Source organism: Neoarius graeffei, chromosome 18, assembly GCF_027579695.1.
Source record: "Neoarius graeffei isolate fNeoGra1 chromosome 18, fNeoGra1.pri, whole genome shotgun sequence".
NCBI lineage: Eukaryota > Metazoa > Chordata > Actinopteri > Siluriformes > Ariidae > Neoarius > Neoarius graeffei.
Window position 1 is genome coordinate 64,254,274 of NC_083586.1, and position 23,102 is coordinate 64,277,375.

Sequence of the window (23,102 nt, forward strand, 5' to 3'; positions counted from 1 at the left end):
TGGTTTAGATTTTTCTGGTTCAGTCAGTAAGACCCTGTCTGTATCTGACAGTAAGATGTTGGTGTTATAAATGAAATGAGTTTTCTTCATTTTGTCCTAAGGGTGTAAAAACTTTTGCACCCAACTATAGATTTCATTTGCAGCAGCAGTGTTTAGAAATATGTTCCTTACCTAAAGTTTGTAGAGAAATGTTGATGGATTTGATGGGATCTGTTTTCCTCACCAGCATAGACACCAAATTCTCAGTGACTTCCAGTACACAGTTTCCGTAGGATAGTAGAATATTCCGGTCAGTAATGAAGTCTTTCAAAAGAGTTATAAGCACCATAATTTTGTTCAAATGAGATTCCACAGTCTGTCCAACAATCAGAGTAAAATCCATGACGTACACATTCAAATGCAATGACCATCTTTATATGAACACACTTCAATTCACAATAAACAATCAACAACATCAAATAAGTCTCACGTCCTGTAGTGGCTCCTGCACTGTTCCGTTCTGAAATGGGGGCAGCGCCCACTCCAGTGCACACTCTGCTAGCAAATCAACCTAGAGCACAAATTACTGATATTTCTCAAAAATAAAAAGTCATCCAGAAGGCTTTTATACTCACCACTAGGTTTAATCTTTGAAATGCAACATAACTATAACTCTAACACAACTTAATCTCAGATACTTCTCAAATAAAATGATCTGATTTCTCATAAAACTTCTGTTGGCTGAAATATCTACTGTACAAAGAGATTCAGACGATGAGCATCACTTTCAAATACAATCCTAAAATAAACACTGCAAAAAAAATGATATCTGAGCAAGTGAAAATATCTTGAAAACAGTTGAAATGATCTTGCATTTCCTATTAGAAGAATAAAAGACACCAATTCTGAGATTATTAAAACTAGTTCTAGATTGCAACCAACTTATTCTAAGATCTCTTATCAAGTAAAAATATCTGTCATGCAGCAAGATAATTTCACTAGTATTAAGTAATTTTCTCCTCAAATCCAGTTTTCAATTTTTTGCAGTGAAACAACACACAAAAAAGATTGAAACTTGATCACATTTGTCTTATCAGTGTGTCCTCAGGGGCAGTTCAGTCATACCTGGCATTTTTCAGGTAGTGTGAGATTCACATCTGAAAAAAGAGCAAAGGACCCAACTTTTATTTTTAGGAAGAAGAAGAAGAACTTTATTCATCACACGTACACTTGTGAAAGTCCTGTCTGCATTTAACCCATCTGAAGCAGTGGACACACACATGCACACACAGGGAAGTACAGGGAATTCTAAAGCTATTAAGATTTCTGTTACGTTTTACATGAAGATTCTGTTAACATGATGCAGCTGTATGTCACTGGCACCCCATATTTAAAGATGTGAATAAAAGTATTTCGATTCATTTGTGCTCAAACAGTTTGAGAGACATTAACCCCATTAACACCCAGATGATTCCAGACATGTCTGATTCGTTTGTGCATCATTTGTGGACAAAAAAAAAAAAAAAAGGTGCTCAAACAATTTTGGGACTAATGGAATGTTAAGTTTAGGGTGAGTGTTAATTATACTATATGTTTACACTGTGTGCACAAACAATGGACAAACGAATCAGGCATGCTTAGAGCCAGTTGGGGGTTAATGTGGTGCTGGATGACGTCACATCATTAAAACATTTAATGGTTAAGTTCTCGAAAACTGTTTGAGCATAAATTTAAATTTTTATGCACAAGTGAAATCAAAATATGGTGTTGTTTTTTTTCACTTTCTCATCATATGGGCTGCCAACTTCATGGAGGAGCATGATCTACTGCATTATTAACATTAACTAACTCTGATCCACATGAATACACCACCAGTAACGTGAACAAAGTAAATTAACATCCAGTATATTAGTTCACATTAAATGTTAAAGAAGTCTATCTGCATTAGTGATGTAACCATTTAATGCATCAATCAAATCAATCAAAGTCCTTCCCACGCCATGTGGCGCATAGGGCAGCGCCGATCTCTGTTTCCGTAGCCCTCGGCCTCTCGCCTATTACATAGCTAGGGTTACAGGTTATTATTACTTTTTATTATCCAGATTCTTTAGATAGTTTTTAATACTGCATGTCAAACAAATGTAGATTAAATAGTACTGCTAAAATTTAAATGGATTGTCCATGTGAAGGAATCCCTTGAATAAAAAAAAAGGATAAGACATAATACCTGGAAAACAAAACACTTATTGTTTCAATGTGTTTAGAAACAAATTATTAACAAGCATGTCTAAAATATTAAATGTTTTAGAAATGATTGATTTTGAACAAAATATAATATTCTTGAAATGTACAGAATCTTCAATTCAAAGAACTAGTTTCTTCAAAGCTGGCATTCATTGGAGTCTGACACAAAATAGTTTTTATTTATATGATTATAATCAATATTTTTTATTTTTGTAGAATGTTATACCAGAGATACTGACAACGGCAAACAGCCGACATAGCAAAATAATAATGATTTCTGCTAAATTACTTAAATAAACTCAAGTGACTTGGAAGTGATTTAAATTTTATACTTTCCCCACAATGACCTTAAATTAACTGTCCATAGGTGTGGATACAATGAATGAAAGGGTTAAAATATGAAAATAGGAATGATGAAAAATTTTATTCCACCATTTTCCGAAATGTTGGCATGAGATAGAAAATATAATAGAAATATATATATATATATACAGGGAGTGCAGAATTATTAGGCAAATGAGTATGTTGACCACATTACCCTCTCTATGCATGTTGGCCTACTCCAAGCTGCATAGGCTTGAAAGCCTCCTACCAATTAAGCATACCAGGTGATGTGCATCTCTGTAATGAAAAGGGGTGTGGTCTAATGACATCAACACCCTATAGCAGGTGTGCAAAATTATTAGGCAACTTCCTTTCCTTTGGCAAAATGGGTCAGAAGAGGGATTTGACGGACTCAGAAAAGTCAAAAATAGTGACATATATTGCAAAGGGATGGAGCACTCTTAAAATTGCCCAGCTTTTGATGCGTGACCATCGAACAATCAAGCGCTTCATTCAAAATAGTCAACAGGGTCGCAAGAAGCGCGTTGAAAAAAAAAAGGCGCAAACTAACTGCCCGTGAACTGAGGAAAGTCAAGCGTGAAGCTGCCAAGATGCCACTCGCCACCAGTTTTGCCATATTTCAGAGCTGCAACATCACTGGAGTGTCAAAAAGCACAAGGTGTGCAATACTCAGGGACACGGCCAAGGTAACAAAGGCTGAAAAACGACCACCACTGAACAAGACACACAAGATGAAACGTCAAGACTGGGCCAAGAAGTATCACAAGACTGATTTTTCTAAGGTCTTATGGACAGATGAAATGAGAGTGAGTCTTGATGGGCCAGATGGATGGGCTCGTGGCTGGATCAGCAAAGGGCAGAGAGCTCCAGTCCGACTCAGACGCCAGCAAGGTGGAGGTGGGGTACTGGTATGGGCTGGTATCATCAAAGATGAGCTTGTGGGACCTTTTCGGGTTGAGGATGGCGTCAAGCTCAACTCCCAGTCCTATTGTCAGTTTTTGGAAGACACCTTCTTCAAGCAGTGGTACAGGAAGAAGTCAGCATCCTTCAAGAAAAACATGATTTTCATGCAGGACAATGCTCCATCACACGCATCCAAGTACTCCACAGCATGGCTGGCCAGAAAGGGTCTAAAGGAAGAAAGATTAATGACGTGGCCTCCTTGTTCACCTGATCTGAACCCCATAGAAAACCTGTGGTCCCTCATCAAATGTGAGATCTACAAGGAGGGGAAACAGTACACATCTCTGAACAGTGTCTGGGAGGCTGTGGTTGCTGCTGCACGCAATGTTGATCGCAAACAGATCAAAACACTGACCGAATCCATGGATGACAGGCTTTTGAGTGTCCTTGTAAAGAAAGGCGGCTATATTAGTCACTGATTTGTTTTTTTGTTTGTTTTTGAATGCCAGCAATGTATATTAGTGAATGTTGAGTTGTGATATTGGTTTCCCTGGTGAAAATAAATGAGTGAAATGGGTATATGTTTGTTTTTTGTTAAATTGCCTAATAATTATGCACAGTTATAGTCACCTGCACACACAGATATCCTCCTAAGATAGCTAAAACTAAGAAAGCCCTACTCCAACTTCCAAAAATACTCAGCTTTGATATTTATGAGTCTTTTGGGTTCATCAAGAACATAGTTGTTTTTCAATAATAAAACTAATCCTCAAAAATACAACTTGCCTAATAATTCTGCACTCCCTGTATATATATATATATATATATATATATATATATATATATATATATATATATATAAAATATCTGTTACCTCAAAAGATGTACAACCCCAAATCAGAAAAAGTTGGGACAGTATATTGAAATCAACACAGAAGACATCGATCCATCCATTATCAATAACCGCTTATCCTGTGCAGGGTCATGGGCAAGCTGGAGCCTATCCCAGCTGACTATGGGTGAGAGGCGGGGTACACCCTGGACAAGTCGCCTGTGCAGAACCAGGGTATAAATACTGCTGGAGCTTGATTGCTGGATGGATTGCAGGTGTGCAGACAGACTGGCAGGAGAAGTTGATTGGCTGAAGCAGGAGAGCAGGAGAGTCACACCCAGACACACACACACACACACACACACACACACACACACACACACACAAAATGAGAAACAAAGGGGAGGGGAAATAGCTGAGACACGAGGAATGAAAAGGAGGCAAAACTGGACCATGACAGTACCTTCCCCTCAACAGGATTCAAAATGAAGGACCTTCGGACCCAGGACCTCATCTCTCTCAGTTCACAAGGTACTGGAAACCCCTGCCACACCGATGCACATTCAGGAGCCACCGAACAGAGTATACAGGAGGATCATCAATGCCCTGGGTGGGTGGTGGGGTTTCAGAAGGAGAGCACAGAGGGCTGGAAGACACTGTTTTTAACTGAAACACATGAAATATTGGGTGGATTTTCATAGTCCTGGGTAACTTCAGTCTGACAGTAGATGGATTTATCTAGTTCTGGGTATGACTTTAAACTGCAACCGGTGGTGAGTCTCAGGTTGAGGAGGACTTGAGTATTGGGGAAAGTGGGGTTACCCCTTAATCACCATTGCTCCCAGGTCCGCTCTGACCCGGAATGGTAGCACCTGCCTGGGTTTCAGTTATAGGTTAAATAGTACTTCACCAATAAGGCACTAGCAGTAGAGCACTTTTCGGTGCAATGTGGCAGATTAACTCAACAGGGTCAATGGCACACCACCTGATGGCATGCGGAAGAGCCACTCAAATGGCCAATGGATGGCATCACTTGGCAAGTCAGTTGTCACTGCAGGGCAACTTCCTTGCAGCCCATCTGCATCTCTGTGCATCCTAACGAAGCAGTCATCATTGCTAGTGATGGACAACCGATGATGACGAGATGGATTTATGATGCATTCAATGACAAATCGGCCAAGGAAACAGGGAGAAAGCTTTCTGGATTCAGTTCTCAGTGGTATATCCTTTGAAGAAAGTCAAACCTCCTGACCTGGTTTATATGCTGGAGCCGGGGTCCAGTGGCAGTCAGCTAGGTGTTTATTTTGTTCGGAGGTATGAAGCAGGGCAGCATGGGTCTATTTCCAAATCTTACAGCAGCCAAGGAAGTGCCCTTGAACTGATAAGACTGCAAGATCACTCTCCTGGGAGGAAAACAGAGATGGATAATAACCCAAAGATGCTTTGAAGGAGGACAAACCTGTGGCAGCACTAGTCAGGGAATTCAAGTCAAGTCAAGTTTATTTGTATAGCGCTTTTAACAATAAACATTGTCGCAAAGCAGCTTTACAGAATTTGAACGGCTTAAAATATGAGCTACTTTTATCCCGAATCTATCCCCAATGAGCACGCTTGAATTATAAGCATATTCAATCCAGGCCAGATGAGAGCTCCAGGAGGAAGTGTTGGTTGCAGTGACACAGTGCAGAGCTGACTCCAGATCCTGTTTTGCCCTTTCTGTCTGGCCATTTGTCTGGGGATGGAAACCAGAGGTGAGACTCAGAGAGGCACCAAAAGCTTGACAGAATGCCTTCCAAACCTGTGATATGAACTGAGGATCCTGGTCTGAGACTATGTGCAGTTTCCAAGGGGTGTGTTGAATGCGGTCTTCCATTCATCTCCCTCTCTGATCTGAATGAGGTGGTAAGCGTTCCTGAGGTCCAGCTTAGAAAAAACTGTGGCACTTTGAATGGGCTCAAAAGCAGAGGTGATTAAACGCAGAGGGTATTTGTTCTTCACAGTGAAGTTATTTAGGGGAATACCAAATTGGAGAGCCAACTCTTTATCCAAAAGATTACCTTCAGCACCAGTCAATCAAAGCAAGGAGAGGCATGTAAAACTGCTGGTGACACAGGGTAGCTTGAATTTGTGTCTTTGTGGAATCTGGGACAGAGAAAACTGTTTGGCTTGATAATATTCCCACAACTACTGGTCAGTCCTGTCATACTGGTCAGACTGGAAAGGCAGCTAGGAAGTGACCAAGCTCATCCACTCTAAACCTGCAGAGGCACTCAGCAGGAAAAAGATTTGCTGCCAACCCTCCAACTGTATGGGTTCTTTTTCTGAAGTAATAAGAGGTGAAGGGTCTCAGGGCTTGAGCAAACTCCAGTTTTCACATGGGATGGCAGAAGAGGAGTGGTGACCTCTTTGGTCAAGATTTGCCTACCAGTTCTCTGTCCTCTGCTGGTTAAGATAATAAACTCATCCCTTTCAACTGGATTAGTCCCTCAGGCTCTCAAAACAGCAGCTATCACTCCTGTCTTGAAAAAACCTGGAGCAGCTATTGATGATTTTAAAAATTATCGCCCCATTTCCAATCTTCCCTTCATTGCACAAGTCCTTGAGCGTATCGTTGCCAATCAGCTCCAAGAGCATTTAACCCAATATAATCTTTGGGAGAAGTTTCAGTCTGGGTTTAGGGCCATGCATAGCACCGAGACTGCCCTGGTCAAGGTTGTCAATGATTTGCTGTTAGCTGCTGACACTGGCCATGTCAGTATACTTGTTCTCCTCGACCTTACAGCAGCCTTTGACACTGTATGTCACAATCTTTTATTGAGTCGCTTAGAAACTCTGCTTGGTATCACTGGTTCTTCTTTAGCCTGGTTCAAATCTTATCTTACCATGAGAGAACAGTTTGTGTCAATTGGAGACTTTAGATCCCCGAAATCACCTCTCCTTCATGGTGTCCCTCAGGGTTCTGTTTTGGGACACTTACTATTTGTAATATACATCCTTCCTCTTGGCCACATAATACAGCATTATGGGCTCAACTTTCACTGTTATGCAGATGACACCCAAATTTATATTTATACCAAACCCTCTTACCCACTCCCCCCGTCCAATCTCATCCACTGTCTAAATGCAGTTAACAACTGGATGGTGCAGAACTTTCTTAAATTACAGTAAATCAAGACAAAACAGAAGCCATCCTCATTTCCACCCCTTCTATCTTGAAAAAACTGGAGCACTCACAGCTATCTATTCCTGGTTATTTTACTTCCACTACTGTTGAAGTAAGAAATTTGGGTGTTATTCTGGACTCTACTCTCTCTTTTGCCTCACACATTAAAAGTATCACTAAAACAGCTTTTTTTCACTTGAAAAGTCTCTCCAAACTCCATCCCTCCTTGACTTCATCTGCAGCTGAAACGCTTATACATGCTTTTGTCACCTCAAGACTGGACTACTGCAATGCCCTGCTCGATGGCATCCCAGCCAAGCGACTAAATAGGCTGCAATATGTCCAAAACTCAGCTGCTAGGGTACTCACTCACACCAGGCCCTGGGATCATATCATTCCTATTCTATATAACCTGCACTGGCTCCCAGTTAAATACCGCATTCAGTACAAAATTATCTTACTTGTTTACAAATCCCTACATAACCTGGCCCCTTCCTATTTATCAAATCTCCTAACTCCATATCACTTACCTTTAAATCTTTGCTCCACAGATGCCCACCTATTAGCAGTCCCTTACTCTCAGCTCTGTTCTATGGGTGACAGGGCTTTTAGTGTAAATGGCCTTAAGCTGTGGAATGCCCTGCACTAGCGTTGTGCCAATGCTCAACACTGTCCTCTTTCAAAAGACAGCTAAAAACACATCTCTTTAGCTTGGCTTTTTCTCTTTGATTTTTAATAACATTATTATTATTATTATTATTATTATTATTATTATTATTGATTTCTTATTATTTTATTATTTGTTGTTGTTTTATTGTTTTGCTTTTATTGTTTGTTTTTTATTGTACAGTGTCCTTGGGTACCTTGAAAGGCGCTTATAAATAAAATGTATTATTATTATTATTATTATTATTATTGGTGAGTGGTGTTGGAAACTGACCAGCCTTCTCCCTGCATTGTTCACATAGCCAATTATCGACTGTGATGACAAGGGAAACAAGCGAGTCAAAGTTAGTTGATTCATCACAAGAGGCCAGTTCATCCTTTAATTGCTCACAAAGTCCATTCAAAAACACCCCCTGTAAGGCCAGGTTGTTCCAGCCAGCATCTGCTGCCAGCGTGCTAAACTCCACTGAGTAATCAGCCACACTTCTTGTCCCCTGGAGAAGATTTAGCAGACGTTTTGAGGCATCTCCACAATGATCAGGATGATCAAACACACTTTTCACCTTTGCAACAAACTCTTTTAGCCAAAGAGTGCAAGGCTGATTAGCTTTTATTGCTTCCACCTAAGCCAAAGCCCTTCGCCTCAGTAATCCCACAATGTAATGCACCTTGGATGGGCCTGGAGGGAAAGTCAACAGGTGCTGGATAAACACCAGGGAGCACTGGATGAGGAAGCTTCTGCATTTATTCAAGTCTCCAGCAAAGTGTTCTGGGTCTGGAGCATACGATTCTCTGGGTGAAGGAGACACTGAAGGTGGAGTTGTAGGAGCAAGCTGACTTGGCTGAGCTGCAGAAGTGAGTTGATTAGTTGGCAAGGTAATTTGTTTGGTTAATTGAGTCATTTAATCTACCATTGCCTGATGGTGGTTTGCGAGGGTTTGAATGAGCTGTTCATGTTGTACAAGTAGTAGTCCTTGACTGGAAACTGCTTTTAGAATGATGGCTAGTTCTGGGTTTCAATGCACTGGGTCCATGCTGGCCAGATAATACTGTTAAGTGTGTAGAGAAGACTGGACCCAAAAGCAAGACTCAAGACTTGAAAAGCAGTTTAGTCAGTAGGGTTGATTTATGAGACAAAAGCAAGCAGACGATCAGGGGTTTTCCAGGGGATCTGAGTGGACAGGTGGAGCAGGCAGACTGGGGTGGCAGGCAGACAGGTATCAGGAAGGCAGTGGATCAAACTAGTAGACTAAATGATCTGGAGAAGATTGGATTACAGAGCCAGAGTATGAATACTGCTGGATCTTGATTGCTGGATGGATAACAGGTGTATGGACAGATTGGCAGGAGGAGTTGATTGGCTGAAGTAGGAGAGTGGGAGAGCAGGATAGCCACACCCAGACACTCACACACACATTGAGAAAATGAGAAACAAAGGGGAGGAGAAAAAGCTGAGACACAATGAATGAGGAGGAAGCAAAACTGGACCATGACAGTACCTCCCCCTCAACGGGAGCCTCCAGGTGACAATGACAAAATCATGATGACAGTCACCTGTTGGCATCACCTGTTTCAAAGCACATCATTATTAAATTTTTTACCTCATTACCAGTGCTGGGCACATTACTTTGAAAAAGTAATTAGTTACAAGTACTAGTTACTTCTCCAAAAAAGTAATTGCGTTAGTAACTGCGTTACTTCACTAGAAAAGTAACTAGTTACCAGGAAAAGTATTTATTGCATTACTTTTTTTTTTTTGCTTACAGATAAACGAGGATAACTGTTCTTTTCTAGTGAAGTAACGCAGTTACTAACGCAATTACTTTTTTGGAGTACAGAGTACAGAGTCAGTGAGCAATTAAGTCCTCACAGTTTACAGCATTATGATAACCTGGTTTATTACAGTTAGCTTAGCTTTCACCATTTACAATAGGTCAGGAAGATCTTTGATAGTGTTTTTAAGGAAGCATCCTAAACAAAAATCACAGGCAAAATAACATAACAGATCAAGGATGAATACCCTGTTTATCTGTTATGTTATTTTGCCTGTGATTTTTGCATTGGCACAGTCCAAAGGGCACAGTTTGCATTGGACATAAACATTATTGCCTTTGACTTCAACCAGCGTGAAATTATGCCGGTGTTTCCAGTTCGAAAATGCGACTTTGCGGCTTGGTGCTGCCATTGTCTCTTCCCCATCTCTGTGTGCGCGTGTGTGTGCGTAGCGGGAAAACACAATCGACTCCACCCACCTAGAACATCTTAGCAAATCACGATTTGTTCTCTTGCATTCAAAGGGTGAATGGGAGAATGTAAAAGCCATATTGGTACATAATTATTATTATATATTGCGGTACCGTGTTGCCAATGCTCATGTTGTCAAGGCGCCCATATCAAATTGTAACGCATCACGTTACTTCCCGAGTAACGGTAACGGCGATACAAATATGGATTAAGTAACTAAGTAATTATTCCGTTACCCAAAATGTGGCTCCGTTAGTAACGCCGTTATACTCTAACGCCGTTATTCCCAGCACTGCTCATTACTAACCCTAAATTGCCCCATCCCAACTTTTTTTTAATGTGTTGCAGGTCTGAAACGCAGGAATCGATGTATATTAACAAATGAAATTAAGTTCAAATCAAATCAAATCAAGTTTATTTGTATAACGCTTTTAACAATAAACATTGTCGCAAAGCAGCTTTACAGAATTTGAATGACTTAAAACATGAGCTAATTTTATCCCTAATCTATCCCCAATGAGCAAGCCTGTGGCGACGGTGGCAAGGAAAAACTCCCTCAGACGACATGAGGAAGAAACCTCGAGAGGAACCAGACTCAAAAGGGAACCCATCCTCATTTGGGCAACAACAGACAGCCTGACTATAATATTAACAGTTTTAACAGGTATAACCCTCAACTGTCCTCATGGGGCCGTCCTTCACAGGAGCGGTGTGATAAAACTCCGACCAGACACAGGGCACCAGGGTGGATCAAGCAGGTCCGAGGGGCAGAAGAGGCCAGCATCTCAATCCCAGGATCAACATGTAACTCAGAGGGACAGATTGGGGGGGGGGGGGGGGGGGGGGGGAGGGAGAGAAAGAAAACACGTTGTTAGGTATGCCCTAAAAATGACAAATATTAAATCTGTGTGGTAGGCTCCAGAGACGAGAGTCTTTACATCAGGCATAACACACAACAATGGCATGTTAATATGGTAAAAAATATCATGACCTGCTCTGGCTGGATGCTTGATTGGGTGATGGGAGCACACTCCTCAGCAATGATGAGATGCAGATGGGACCCTTAGGGCTGGCCAAGACAATTCAGTTACATTTCACCGGGTCTGGGACATGCGACAGAATGTCTGATGGCCGATTCCCTGCAGGCTACGATAGCCAGTCGAGGTCTCCACCCTCTCCACCAAAAGATTTCCTGTTGAAACCATGTAACTCAGAGGGACAGATTTGGGGTGGGGGGAGGGAAAGAAAACACAGGTTGTTAGGTATGCCCAATGTCACCTGAATAAGTAGGAGCAGTATACATATTGCACCGAGTACAAGCAGGGACTCCGGCAACTAACTATGACAGCATAACTAAAAGGAGAGAGACAGAAGGTAACACAGGCATGAGGGAGCCCCGGGACATAAAGCAGCCAGCCACTACACCGTCAACAAACTCGAGTGAGCAAGCGAGTGGGGACTGACAGCATCCATACATCCCAGTTTACCAAAACACTCTGTCTGAGGACCCTCCAGATCTACTCCTTTACCTCATAAACACCATTAACAAAAGGCTTGACTAAACAGATATGTTTTCAGCCTAGACTTAAATGCTGAGACTGTGTCTGATTCCCGAACATTACTTGGAAGGCTGTTCCATAACTGTGGGGCTTTGTAAGAAAAGGCTCTGTCCCCTGATGTAGCCTTCACTATACGAGGTACCAGCAGATAGCCTGCACCTTTTGATCTCAGTAGGCGTGGCGGGTCATAGAGGACCAGAAGTTGACAAAAAAAAAAAAAAACATGAAATATCTTGGGTTCATTCTGTCTGCAATGACACATAAGTCAAAGTCAATTTAGAAATCACTGCTTTCTTTTTTTATTTTATTTTATTTGCATGTTCCAGACTGTCCCAATTTTTTTTTCTAATTTGGGGTTAAATTTCTTGAAAGGAATCCAGAGTTGTATTCAGGCTTTTCTGGTTTACTTACCGGGAAGTGAAGCATCAAATGTTGAAAATATTGTGAGTAACAAAACAGCGACTCCTGGAGAAGAGAAACAGGAATGAATTTTATTATTTATTCATATTGAATTCACTCATTCACTCATGAAAGCTCCTGGTCAGGGAGGTGGAGGATCCAGAACCTTTCCCAGAAACTCTATCAGCATATATGTCATGCCAATTCTACTGAAAACACTATCTGATCAAGAGATTATTTTTTTGTGCTAGACATACATGTCTATAATATATACAGGGTGGGCAAAAAGTAGGTATACACTGTTTTGTGTACCGATATGTATAAAGTGTATACCTACTTTTGGCCAACCCTGTATAGTCGGTGCCTAAAAGCTCGTTATGAGTATATTAGCAAAATATTTACAAAGGCACAAAATCAAACTGAATAGAATAGTAATATTATAGTATATTAATCACTGAATTGAGTCCTGTCATGTATTTCATCTCAGTAAATTGTTATATTGTCTTGTGACAGTGATACCAATAATGAGATACACATTGCAGTTATGATACATATTTATTCCTCTCTTTGATGCCGCATGCCATGCACCAGAAAAAAACACCACCACATTTATTATGGTGTGATTCTGCTGGGCACCTGGTGGACAGCAGTGTACCAGCGCTTTCATTTTACATCATTACTATATAGTTCCATCCAAATATCTATTATCTGTAACTGCTTGTCCTGTACAGGGTTGTGGGCAAGCTGGAGCCTATCCCAGGTGACTATGGGCGAGAGGCGGGGTTCACCCTGGACAAGTCGCCAGATCATTGCAGGGCTGACACATAGAGACAAACAACCATCCACACTGACATTCACACTTATGGTTAATTTAGAGCCATCAATTAGCCTAACCTCCATGTCTTTGGACTGTGGGGGAAACCGGAGCACCCGGAGGAAACCCACACAGACACGGGGAGAACATGCAAACTCCACACAGTGAACCCAGAACCTTCTTGCTGTGAGGCAACAGTGCTAACCACTACACTACCATGCCACCCTACTATATAGTTGCCATCCAATATTATCAGACATAAGAAGTCATTAATATTGATCCATGGTAGTTTAGATTATCTACCACTCAGGAAAGATGCTCATAATTGCTATTGAACTGCAATAGTTATATGTTTACATGAGTGTGCAGAGTAAGACATCATTTAGGTAAAAAAGGATACAATGCAAAGATACATGACACGCTATGAAAACAAAACAGTAGGATAAAAACCTTCAGGAGAAAACCAACTGGAAAACATCCTCCCCGACTGAGTGCAGCGTATGACCTCTGAGGGTTCGAACTGCAATATTGATATTTAATCTTGATATGTCAAATAGTTGTCTGGTTCCAACTGTCAACTGTCCAACAAGCTCGCGGATGAATAAAACTGTTTTAACTCATTTTATATTAAACTATCATGAATATTTTCTATAAAATATGTTCGTCAATAATCCCATGTCATTTTGGAAAAAGATAATTAAAAATAAGCGCTGGATGAAAACCCATCTGCCTTATGGAAATAAAGACATAAAATGTGTTGCCCAGTGGAAAAGTGTTTATGAGATACGTTGCCGTGCCCTTACATTTGGGTTCCCTGTGGTGGTACACGTACATCATTCATACAGTCACAGAAGCCATCAAAAATCAGATTGAAGCTTTACCATATTCTCTTAAATATGGTGCTTTGCTCTGCTATAAACAATATATGAACACACTATCCGTACATATAAAAGGGCAAGGGAAATGCAAACCATATTTTATTTTATGTTTTATATGATTTATTTCAAATAAGTGTCACAAATATGTAGCAGGATTCAGGTAGCAGTATTACAAACGATTGAGTATAACGGACCAGTTGTGCATTTTTACTTTGGCAACTACAGATTTAATGTACTGGTTCTCTTATTTATATCATATTTTTTAAGGTTTTCATTTGACTAACCATCATATGTGTACTTATAAATATCATAAACAGATGCCTTATTTCTTAAAAAGAGATAAACCAGAAGTCAGATCAGATTATTTGTATCACAGCTTTAACAACAGACACTATTGCAAATCGGCTTTACAGTAAAATAAAGACTTTAAACAGATGAACTAATTTTATCCATAATAAATGTGTTTATCCTTGATGAGCAAGCCTGAGGCAACAGTGACTAGGAAAAACTCCCTCAGACGACATGAGCAAGAAACCTTAAGAGGAACCAGACTCAAAAGCGAACCCATCCTCATGATAACCATAAATATTGATTAGAAATAACTCGTGATTATAAACAATCTGTTTCTATAAGTTAATAGAAGCATAAAAAATATTGTACTGCTATTAAATAAAATGTTCGTAAAAGGAGCATCAACGTGAAATATAAATGACAAACCCAACACCTCTGTATACGAATAGAGGGACTTACGTTTCAATAGAGGAATCATCTCTCTCTATCTCTTGAGGAATCTAACTCTCCTGGGTGTCTATGAACACGTTCTTGTTCGAAATAAGAGGAAGTGAAAATGAAAAAATGCAAACAGAGCTGTATACTAAATGGGCATTTGGTTTTGTGCATATCTCTGAATCTAAAATATTTGCATCTGGTACCTTAACCCTTTGGTGCAAAATATGGATCAAAAGTGACCCGGCTGAGTTTTTATCTTCTATATCTTTGCAATAAATCAATTCCATCATTCAGTATTCAAGGTATTCCTCAATTAACTTGTTTTTGATCATCATACATCCTTATTTTGTTTTTCTTTTCTTACTTTTTGAATAAAAACCCTTTTTGTATCACTACCCTTCTAATGCACAACATGGGTCAAAAACGACCTGCATTCATTTTCCAGGTTATTTCATGTATGGCTGAGTGTTTCTATGATATACTTTTGAAATAAATTCATTTTGTCATTTACTTTTCCAAATATGCAGTAAATATCTTGTTTTTGTTTAGCACAAATCATCATTTTTATTTTTCCTTTCTTAAATTATGAACAAGCACAGCTTTTGTAATTCTACATCAAGTTTACACACATGGGTCAGAACCGACCCGCATGCATTTACTCCAGCGTTTGGTGGGAACTGTGAATTGTGCTTGTGTCAGACATTTCACAGCTCAGCACAGCGCCCTTTGCCCATCTCATACATGCAAGTAATGTTTTTCAATTGTTCTAACATTACCTTAGAAAAAAAATTGATGATGTTTAGGTTATCTTGAGAGTGAGTAGATTACTTGTTAGAAAGTTACAAGTAATTACTATTAGTTACCGAGCTGATGACATATTCTACTTTAGTTAGCTAATTTTATTGTAGTTGGCTTAGCTAACTACATAGTTAATAAATAAATAACTGGCCCCATTCACTGCTAAAGTAATTACTTGAAACAAATTATTATTATAGTATAAAGACACTTAATTTTAAATCACACTTGGATGACCCATGTGTAGTAATATAAAAAGTATTTTTGTTCATAAAGTAGGAAAGAAAAAATAAATTAATGATTTGTGGTAATTAAAAACAATATATTTAAAGAATACTTGGAATATTCAATCATAAAATAAATTGATTTCAAAAGATAGAGCAAAGAAAAACTCAGTCAGCATGAAATAACCCGGAAAATGAATGCGGGTCATTTTTGACCCATGTTGTGCATTTGAAGGGGTGTGCATATGTTTTGCATCAAAGGGTTAAAGATACCAATTCTGGAAAAGCAGTGCATCATCTTTTGCATCTCTCTCTCTCTCTCTCTCTCTCTCTCGTTCTCTCTGAGACTGGCCAAGGCCAAAGTAATAAAGACCTGTATAAAAAAGCAGACTTAATGATGCAATTAATAAAACAAACTAATGACAGTCTGCTTCCCTAACTAACCAAAAGTGCAGACGAAACACCCACATCCAACAAAAATGGCTCCCAGTGGCTTCAGTGAAACACAAAAAAAGATAATCGTTACACAAAAAGAAACATCTACAAGAAACCAGATGACTGAAGCCAAAATGGTCGGACTACTCTCATATCATATAAATACACAAGCTTATGGTCCCTCTGGTGGTGTCTTATACTCCATCACAATACTGATGTCACCGCACCTGCAAATGGGGGAAAGTAAATGTGTAAATATAGCAATAAACAATAAAAAGATGGTTGTTCTGTCTGGATTTGTCTCTGTTGTCTTGCTACATCTCCCTCTCATTCTCACATGTCCCCAGGGATGGAAGAGCTGCTGCAAGTTCAATGGCAAAATCCCATAAATCCACAGGCTAGGCAAACTCTGGTGTCGTGGTTAGCACTGTCACCTCACAGCAAGAAGGTTCTGGGGTCAAGCCCAGTGACCGACAGGTGCCTTTCTGTCTGGAGTTTGCATGTCCTCCCATGTCTGCATAGGTTTCCTCCGGGTGCTCTGGTTTCCCCCACAGTCCAAAGACATGCAGGTTAGGTTAACCAGTTTTCTCCCAGAGTGCTTTTGCATGTCGGGCCTGACATGTTTTAATTTCATGCCGACACGCTTAAAATTTGCCAACATGCTATTTCTTTGCTCTGTCACTCAGTGAAAATTGCCTTGTCAACTCTCACGACTTTGCAGAGAGACTCATGATTTTTTGTACTGAATCACACAGTGAAAGGATGTTCATGATTGATTGACTGCAGGAAGTCCTCCAGTGAAATTGCATCTTACTTTGTCATCATTTCCACGTTACCGGCGAGAAAGACGCACCTGGTGAAAACAAGTGACAGTGATTCTGGATCAGAGGTGTCAGTAACAGTGTTGAGAACACAAGCTTGAAGCAGCCTTCAAACATGGCCACCATGAACTGCAACTCCCAATTACCACAGCGCCCCCTGTCTCCAGTTTATTAAATGCACCTGTCTCTCATTATCATCATCAACAACCCTATATAAACACCACTCTCACTCTCACTCACAGCGAAGTATTGCTCAGTGTTTCCTTCCTGTCATTACCAAGCCATTTATTTTCTGCCTGCCTTCTAGTATTCAAACTCTGAGGAGAACACCAGCAGATGCCCAGTGACCTCAACACCAAGATGGCGCAGCTCACTGTTGTGATGTCTCAGGCACTCCTAACACGTCCTGAAGCCTCTGTAAGCTCCACAAAGCTCCTCCCATTAACTGAGAAATATGCCGGTGTTGCTGCCACCTATAAGGGATTTCTTCTCCAATGCTCCCTTTATTTCTCATACCTCATCGGCATTTCCGATGATCAAAAGATCACAAAGTTTCTCACGCTGCTGAGTGGTAAAACTCTTCACTGGGCAAGTGCTGTCTGGGAGCACAGAGGTGAACACACTAGATCTTACGATCATTTCCTGGAATCATTTAAGCGAGTCTTCGATCATGAACCTAAGGGCATCAAATTCGGAGAGAGTCTGCTGACCGTTAAGCAGGGAAATAGAAGAGTCGCTGAATATGCTCTGGACTTTCGAATCCTAGCTGCCGGCAGTGGCTGGAATGAGCCAGCTTTAAAGGCTACTTTTTACTAAGGTCTATGTCCAGAAGTGTTGAGTGAGCTGGCATGTCGAGATGAACACTTAACTCAAGACTCTCTCATCAATCTAGCTATCCAATTGGATCATCTGGTAAGCAGTAGACCAACTTTACAAAAGGCTGCCATGCTGTCTCCAGCCACTCACGTGCCCACACCCATGGAGGTATCTCAGGCTCATCTGAAGCATTCAGAGAAAAAGAGAGAGAGAGAGAGAGGAAAACACGAGGGTTTGTGTATCTACTGTGGTGATCCTAACCATCTTATTTCTAAATATCCTGTTCATCTGCCTCGTGGCAATTCTACATGTCCTGCTGAAGCATACACTTTACATCATTACTATATAGTTCCATCCACCCATCTGTTATCCGTAACTGCTTGTCCTGTGCAGGGTCATGGGCAAGCTGGAGCCTACCCCAGCTGACTATGGGTGAGAGGCGGGGTACACTCTGGACAAGTCGCCAGATCATCACAGGGCTGACACATAGAGACAAACAACCATTCACACTCACATTCACACTTATAGTTAGTTTAGAGCCATCAATTAGCCTAACCTCCATGTCTTTGGACTGTGGGGAAACCGGAGCACCTGGAGGAAACCCACACAGACAGGGGGAGAACATGCAAACTCCACACAGTGAACCCAGAACCTTCTTGCTGTGAGGCAACAGTGCTAACCACTACACCACTGTGCCAGCCTACTATATAGTTGCCATCCAATATTATCAGACATAAGAAGTAATTAATATTGATCCATGGTAGTTTAGATTATCTACCACTCAGGAAAGATGCTCATAATTGCTATTGAATTGCAATAGTTATGTTTACATGAGTGTGCCGAGTAAAACATTATTCAGGTAAAAAAAAAAAAAAAAACATACAATGCAAAGATACATGACACGCTTTGAAAAAACAAAACAGTAGGATAAAAACCTTCAGGAGAAAACCAACTGGAAAACATCCTCCCCGACTGAGTGCAGCGTATGAGCTCTGAGGGTTCGAACTGCAATATTGATATTTAATTTTATGTCAAATAGTGGTGGCACGGTGGTGTAGTGGTTAGCGCTGTCACCTCACAGCAAGAAGGTCGGGGTTCGAGCCCTGTGGCCGGCGAGGGCCTTTCTGTGTGGAGTTTGCATGTTCTCCCCATGTCCGCATGGGTTTCCTCTGGGTGCTCCGGTTTCCCCCACAGTCCAAAGACATGCAGGTTAGGTTAACTGGTGACTCTAAATTGAGCGTAGGTGTGAATGTGAGTGTGAATGGTTGTCTGTGTCTATGTGTCAGCCCTGTGATGACCTGGCGACTTGTCCAGGGTGTACCCTGCCTTTCGCCCGTAGTCAGCTGGGATAGGCTCCAGCTTGCCTGCGACCCTGTAGGACAGGATAAAGCGGCTAGAGATAATGAGATGAGATTTATTTCAAATAAGTGTGACAAATATGTAGCAGGGTTCAGGTATCACGATTACAAATGATTGACTCTAGCGGACTAGTTGTGCATTTTTACTTTGGCAACTACAGATTGAATGTACTGTTTCTCTTACAACCCAGATTCCAAAAAAGCTGGGACAAAGTACAAATTGTAAATAAAAATGGAATGCAATAATTTACACATCTCAAAAACTGATATTGTATTCACAATAGAACATAGACAACATATCAAATGTCGAAAGTGAGACATTTTGAAATTTCATGCCAAATATTGGCTCATTTGAAATGTCATGACAGCAACAGCTCAAAAAAGTTGGGACAGGGGCAATAAGAGGCTGGAAAAGTTAAAGCTACAAAAAAGGAACAGCTGGAGGACCAGATTGCAACTCATTAGGTCAATTGGCAATAGGTCATTAACATGACTGGGTATAAAAAGAGAATCTTGGAGTGGCAGCGGCTCTCAGAAGTAAAGATGGGAAGAGGATCACCAATCCCCTTAATTCTGCGCCGACAAATAGTGGAGCAATATCAGAAAGGAGTTTGACAGTGTAAAATTGCAAAGAGTTTGAACATATCATCATCTACAGTGCATAATATCATCAAAAGATTCAGAGAATCTGGAAGAATCTCTGTGCATAAGGGTCAAGGCTGGAAAACCATACTGGGTGCCCGTGATCTTCGGGCCCTTAGACGGCACTGCATCACATACAGGCATGCTTCTGAGTCGGAAATCACAAAACGGGCTCAGGAATATTTCCAGAGAACATTATCTGTGAACACAATTCACCATGCCATCCGCCATTGCCAGCTAAAACTCTACAGTTCAAAGAAGAAGCCGTATCTAAACATGATCCAGAAGCGCAGATGTCTTCTCTGGGCCAAGGCTCATTTTAAATGGACTGTGGCAAAGTGGAAAACTGTTCTGTGGTCAGATGAATCAAAATTTGAAGTTCTTTATGGAAATCAGGGACGCCGTGTCATTCGGACTAAAGAGGAGAAGGACGACCCAAGTTGTTATCAGCGCTCAGTTCAGAAGCCTGCATCTCTGATGGTATGGGGTTGCATTAGTGCGTGTGGCATGGGCAGCTTGCACATCTGGAAAGACACCATCAGTGCTGAAAGGTATATCCAGGTTCTAGAGCAACATATGCTCCCATCCAGATGACGTCTCTTTCAGGGAAGACCTTGCATTTTCCAACATGACAATGCCAAACCACATACTGCATCAATGACAGCAATTAAGTGATTCATGTTAGTTTTATAGATCTATGTTAGCCTTATTGCTGCACAAAGTGTTAAGACTTTATATTTTAGAGCTTTTTAAGATCCTTTATTATTTTGGACTATTGCATATACTATGGCAGTGATTTTAAAATGTTCCTGTGTAGCCTGACCTTCGTCCAGTGGAGAAGAACACTTCTTTAGACCAAACATTGTCTTTGTTTAAAACATTGTTGCAAAAACATCTCACGCGCTTTGACGTGCGTAAATGAAATTGCTGAATTGCTGAAATATTATTTTGCTTATGACTGAAGGTTTCATTCACACACACACATACATATGGAATTAAGATGTGATTTGCTGACCTAGCACAAGACATTCACACACATCACACACATTCATGCACACACACACATAGATATCAAATAGTGATGTCATTTACACACAGATAACACTCCTATATAATAACCCTCTGTATTCTTGTCTAAGGGGGAACTTGCGAATAAAGATGTGAACTACATTGGGGTTCCTGTCTTTCTTTGCGACTAACCCCCAGACGTCTGGGTGGCACGAGGGCATTGGTCTCGAGCAAGAAGTTGACCGTTCTGACTGGGAGAACCCTAACAGTCACCTATGTTCTATTCTGAATAAAATATGGAATTTCGAAACTTCCACATCATTGCATTCTGTTTTTATTTACAATTTGTACTTTGTCCCAACTTTTTTTGGAATCATGGTTGTATTTATATAATATTTTTTAAGGTTTTCATTTGACTAACCATCATATGTGTTCTTATAAATATCATAAACAGGTGTCTTATTTCTTAAAAAGAGATAAACCAGAAGTCAGATCAGATTATTTGTATCACAGCTTTAACAACAGACACTATTGCAAATCGGCTTTACAGTAAAATAAAGACTTTAAACAGATGAACTAATTTTATCCATAATAAATGTGTTTATCCTTGATGAGCAAGCCTGAGGCAACAGTGACTAGGAAAAACTCCCTCAGACGACATGAGCAAGAAACCTTAAGAGGAACCAGACTCAAAAGGGAACCCATCCTCATGATAACCATAAATATTGATTAGAAATAACTCGTGATTATAAACAACCTGCTTCTATAAGTTAATAGAAGCATAAAAAATATTGTACTGCTATTAAATAAAATGTTAGTAAAAGGAGCATGAGTGTGAAATATAAATGACAAACCCAACACCTCTGTATATGAATAGAGGGACTTACGTTTCAATAGCGGAATCATCTCTCTCTATCTCTTGAGGAATCTAACTCTCCTGGGTGTCTATGAACACGTTCTTGTTCGAAATAAGAGGAAGTGAAAATGAGAAAATGCAAACAGAGCTGCATATCTCTGAATCTAAAATATTTGCATCTCGTACCTCAAATATACCATTGCAAAGACCTGTATAAAAAGTAGACTTAAAAATGCAATTAATAAAACAAACTAACAACAGTCTGCTTCCCTAACTAACCAAAAGTGCAGACGAAACACCCACATCCAAAGATATACAACCCCGATTCCAAAAAAGTTGGGACAAAGTACAAATTGTAAATAAAAACGGAATGCAATAATTTACAAATCTCAAAAACTGATAATGTATTCACAATAGAACATAGACAACATATCAAATGTCAAAAGTGAGACATTTTGAAATTTCATGCCAAATATTGGCTCATTTGAAATTTCATGACAGCAACACATCTCAAAAAAGTTGGGACAGGGGCAATAAGAGGCGGGAAAAGTTAAAGGTACAAAAAAGGAACAGCTGGAGGACCAATTTGCATCTCTCTCTCTCTCTCTCTCTCTCTCTCTCTCTCTCTCTCTCTCTCATTATCTCTAGCCACTTTATCCTGTTCTACAGGGTCACAGGCAAGCTGGAGCCTATCCCACCTGACTATGGGCGAAAGGCGGGGTACACCCTGGACAAGTCGCCAGGTCATCACAGGGCTGACACATAGACACAGACAACCATTCACACTCACATTCACACCTACGGTCAATTCAGAGTCACCAGTTAACCTAACCTGCATGTCTTTGGACTGTGGGGGAAACCGGAGCACCTGGAGGAAACCCACACGGACACGGGGAGAACATGCAAACTCCACACAGAAAGGCCCTCGCCGGCCACAGGGCTCGAACCCAGACCTTCTTGCTGTGAGGCGACAGCACTAACCACGACACCACCATGCCGCCCCCCAATTTGCAACTCATTAGGTCAATTGGCAATAGGTCATTAACGTGACTGGGTATAAAAAGAGCATCTTGGAGTGGTAGCGGCTCTCAGAAGTAAAGATGGGAAGAGGATCACCAATTTGAACCAGTTTGAACATATCATCTACAGTGCATATCATCATCAAAAGATTCAGAGAATCTGGAAGAATCTATGTGCGTAAGGGTCAAGGCCAGAAAACCATACTGTGTGCCCGTGATCTTCGGGCCCTTAGATGGCACTGCATCACATACAGGCATGCTTCTGTATTGGAAATCACAAAATGGGCTCAGGAATATTTCCAGAGAACGTTATCTGTGAACACAATTCACTGTGCCATCCGCCGTTGCCAGCTAAAACTCTATAGTTCAAAGA

The 23,102-nt window shown here is 40.6% G+C and overlaps 1 protein-coding gene across 9 annotated transcripts in view; it reads right to left on the bottom strand.

Annotated features, from left to right (window-relative positions):
- Positions 1-23,102, bottom strand: part of LOC132866450 (adhesion G protein-coupled receptor E3-like) — a 72,606-nt gene that overhangs the window by 17,636 nt on the left and 31,868 nt on the right. For 3 of the 9 annotated variants that reach the window (XM_060899211.1, XM_060899216.1, XM_060899210.1), the window contains exons 3-6: positions 12,347-12,400; positions 1,105-1,136; positions 470-550; positions 172-355 (exon numbers count right to left, since the gene is read on the bottom strand). In XM_060899211.1, coding sequence (XP_060755194.1) covers positions 172-355; positions 470-550; positions 1,105-1,136; positions 12,347-12,400 — 351 coding nt within the window. Of the gene's footprint in view, positions 1-171; positions 356-469; positions 551-1,062; positions 2,127-4,345; positions 7,342-12,346; positions 12,401-14,776; positions 14,852-21,741; positions 21,786-23,102 lie in introns of those variants that run through there. The other 6 variants (XM_060899213.1, XM_060899212.1, XM_060899215.1 and 3 more) reach the window with 5 other exon arrangements.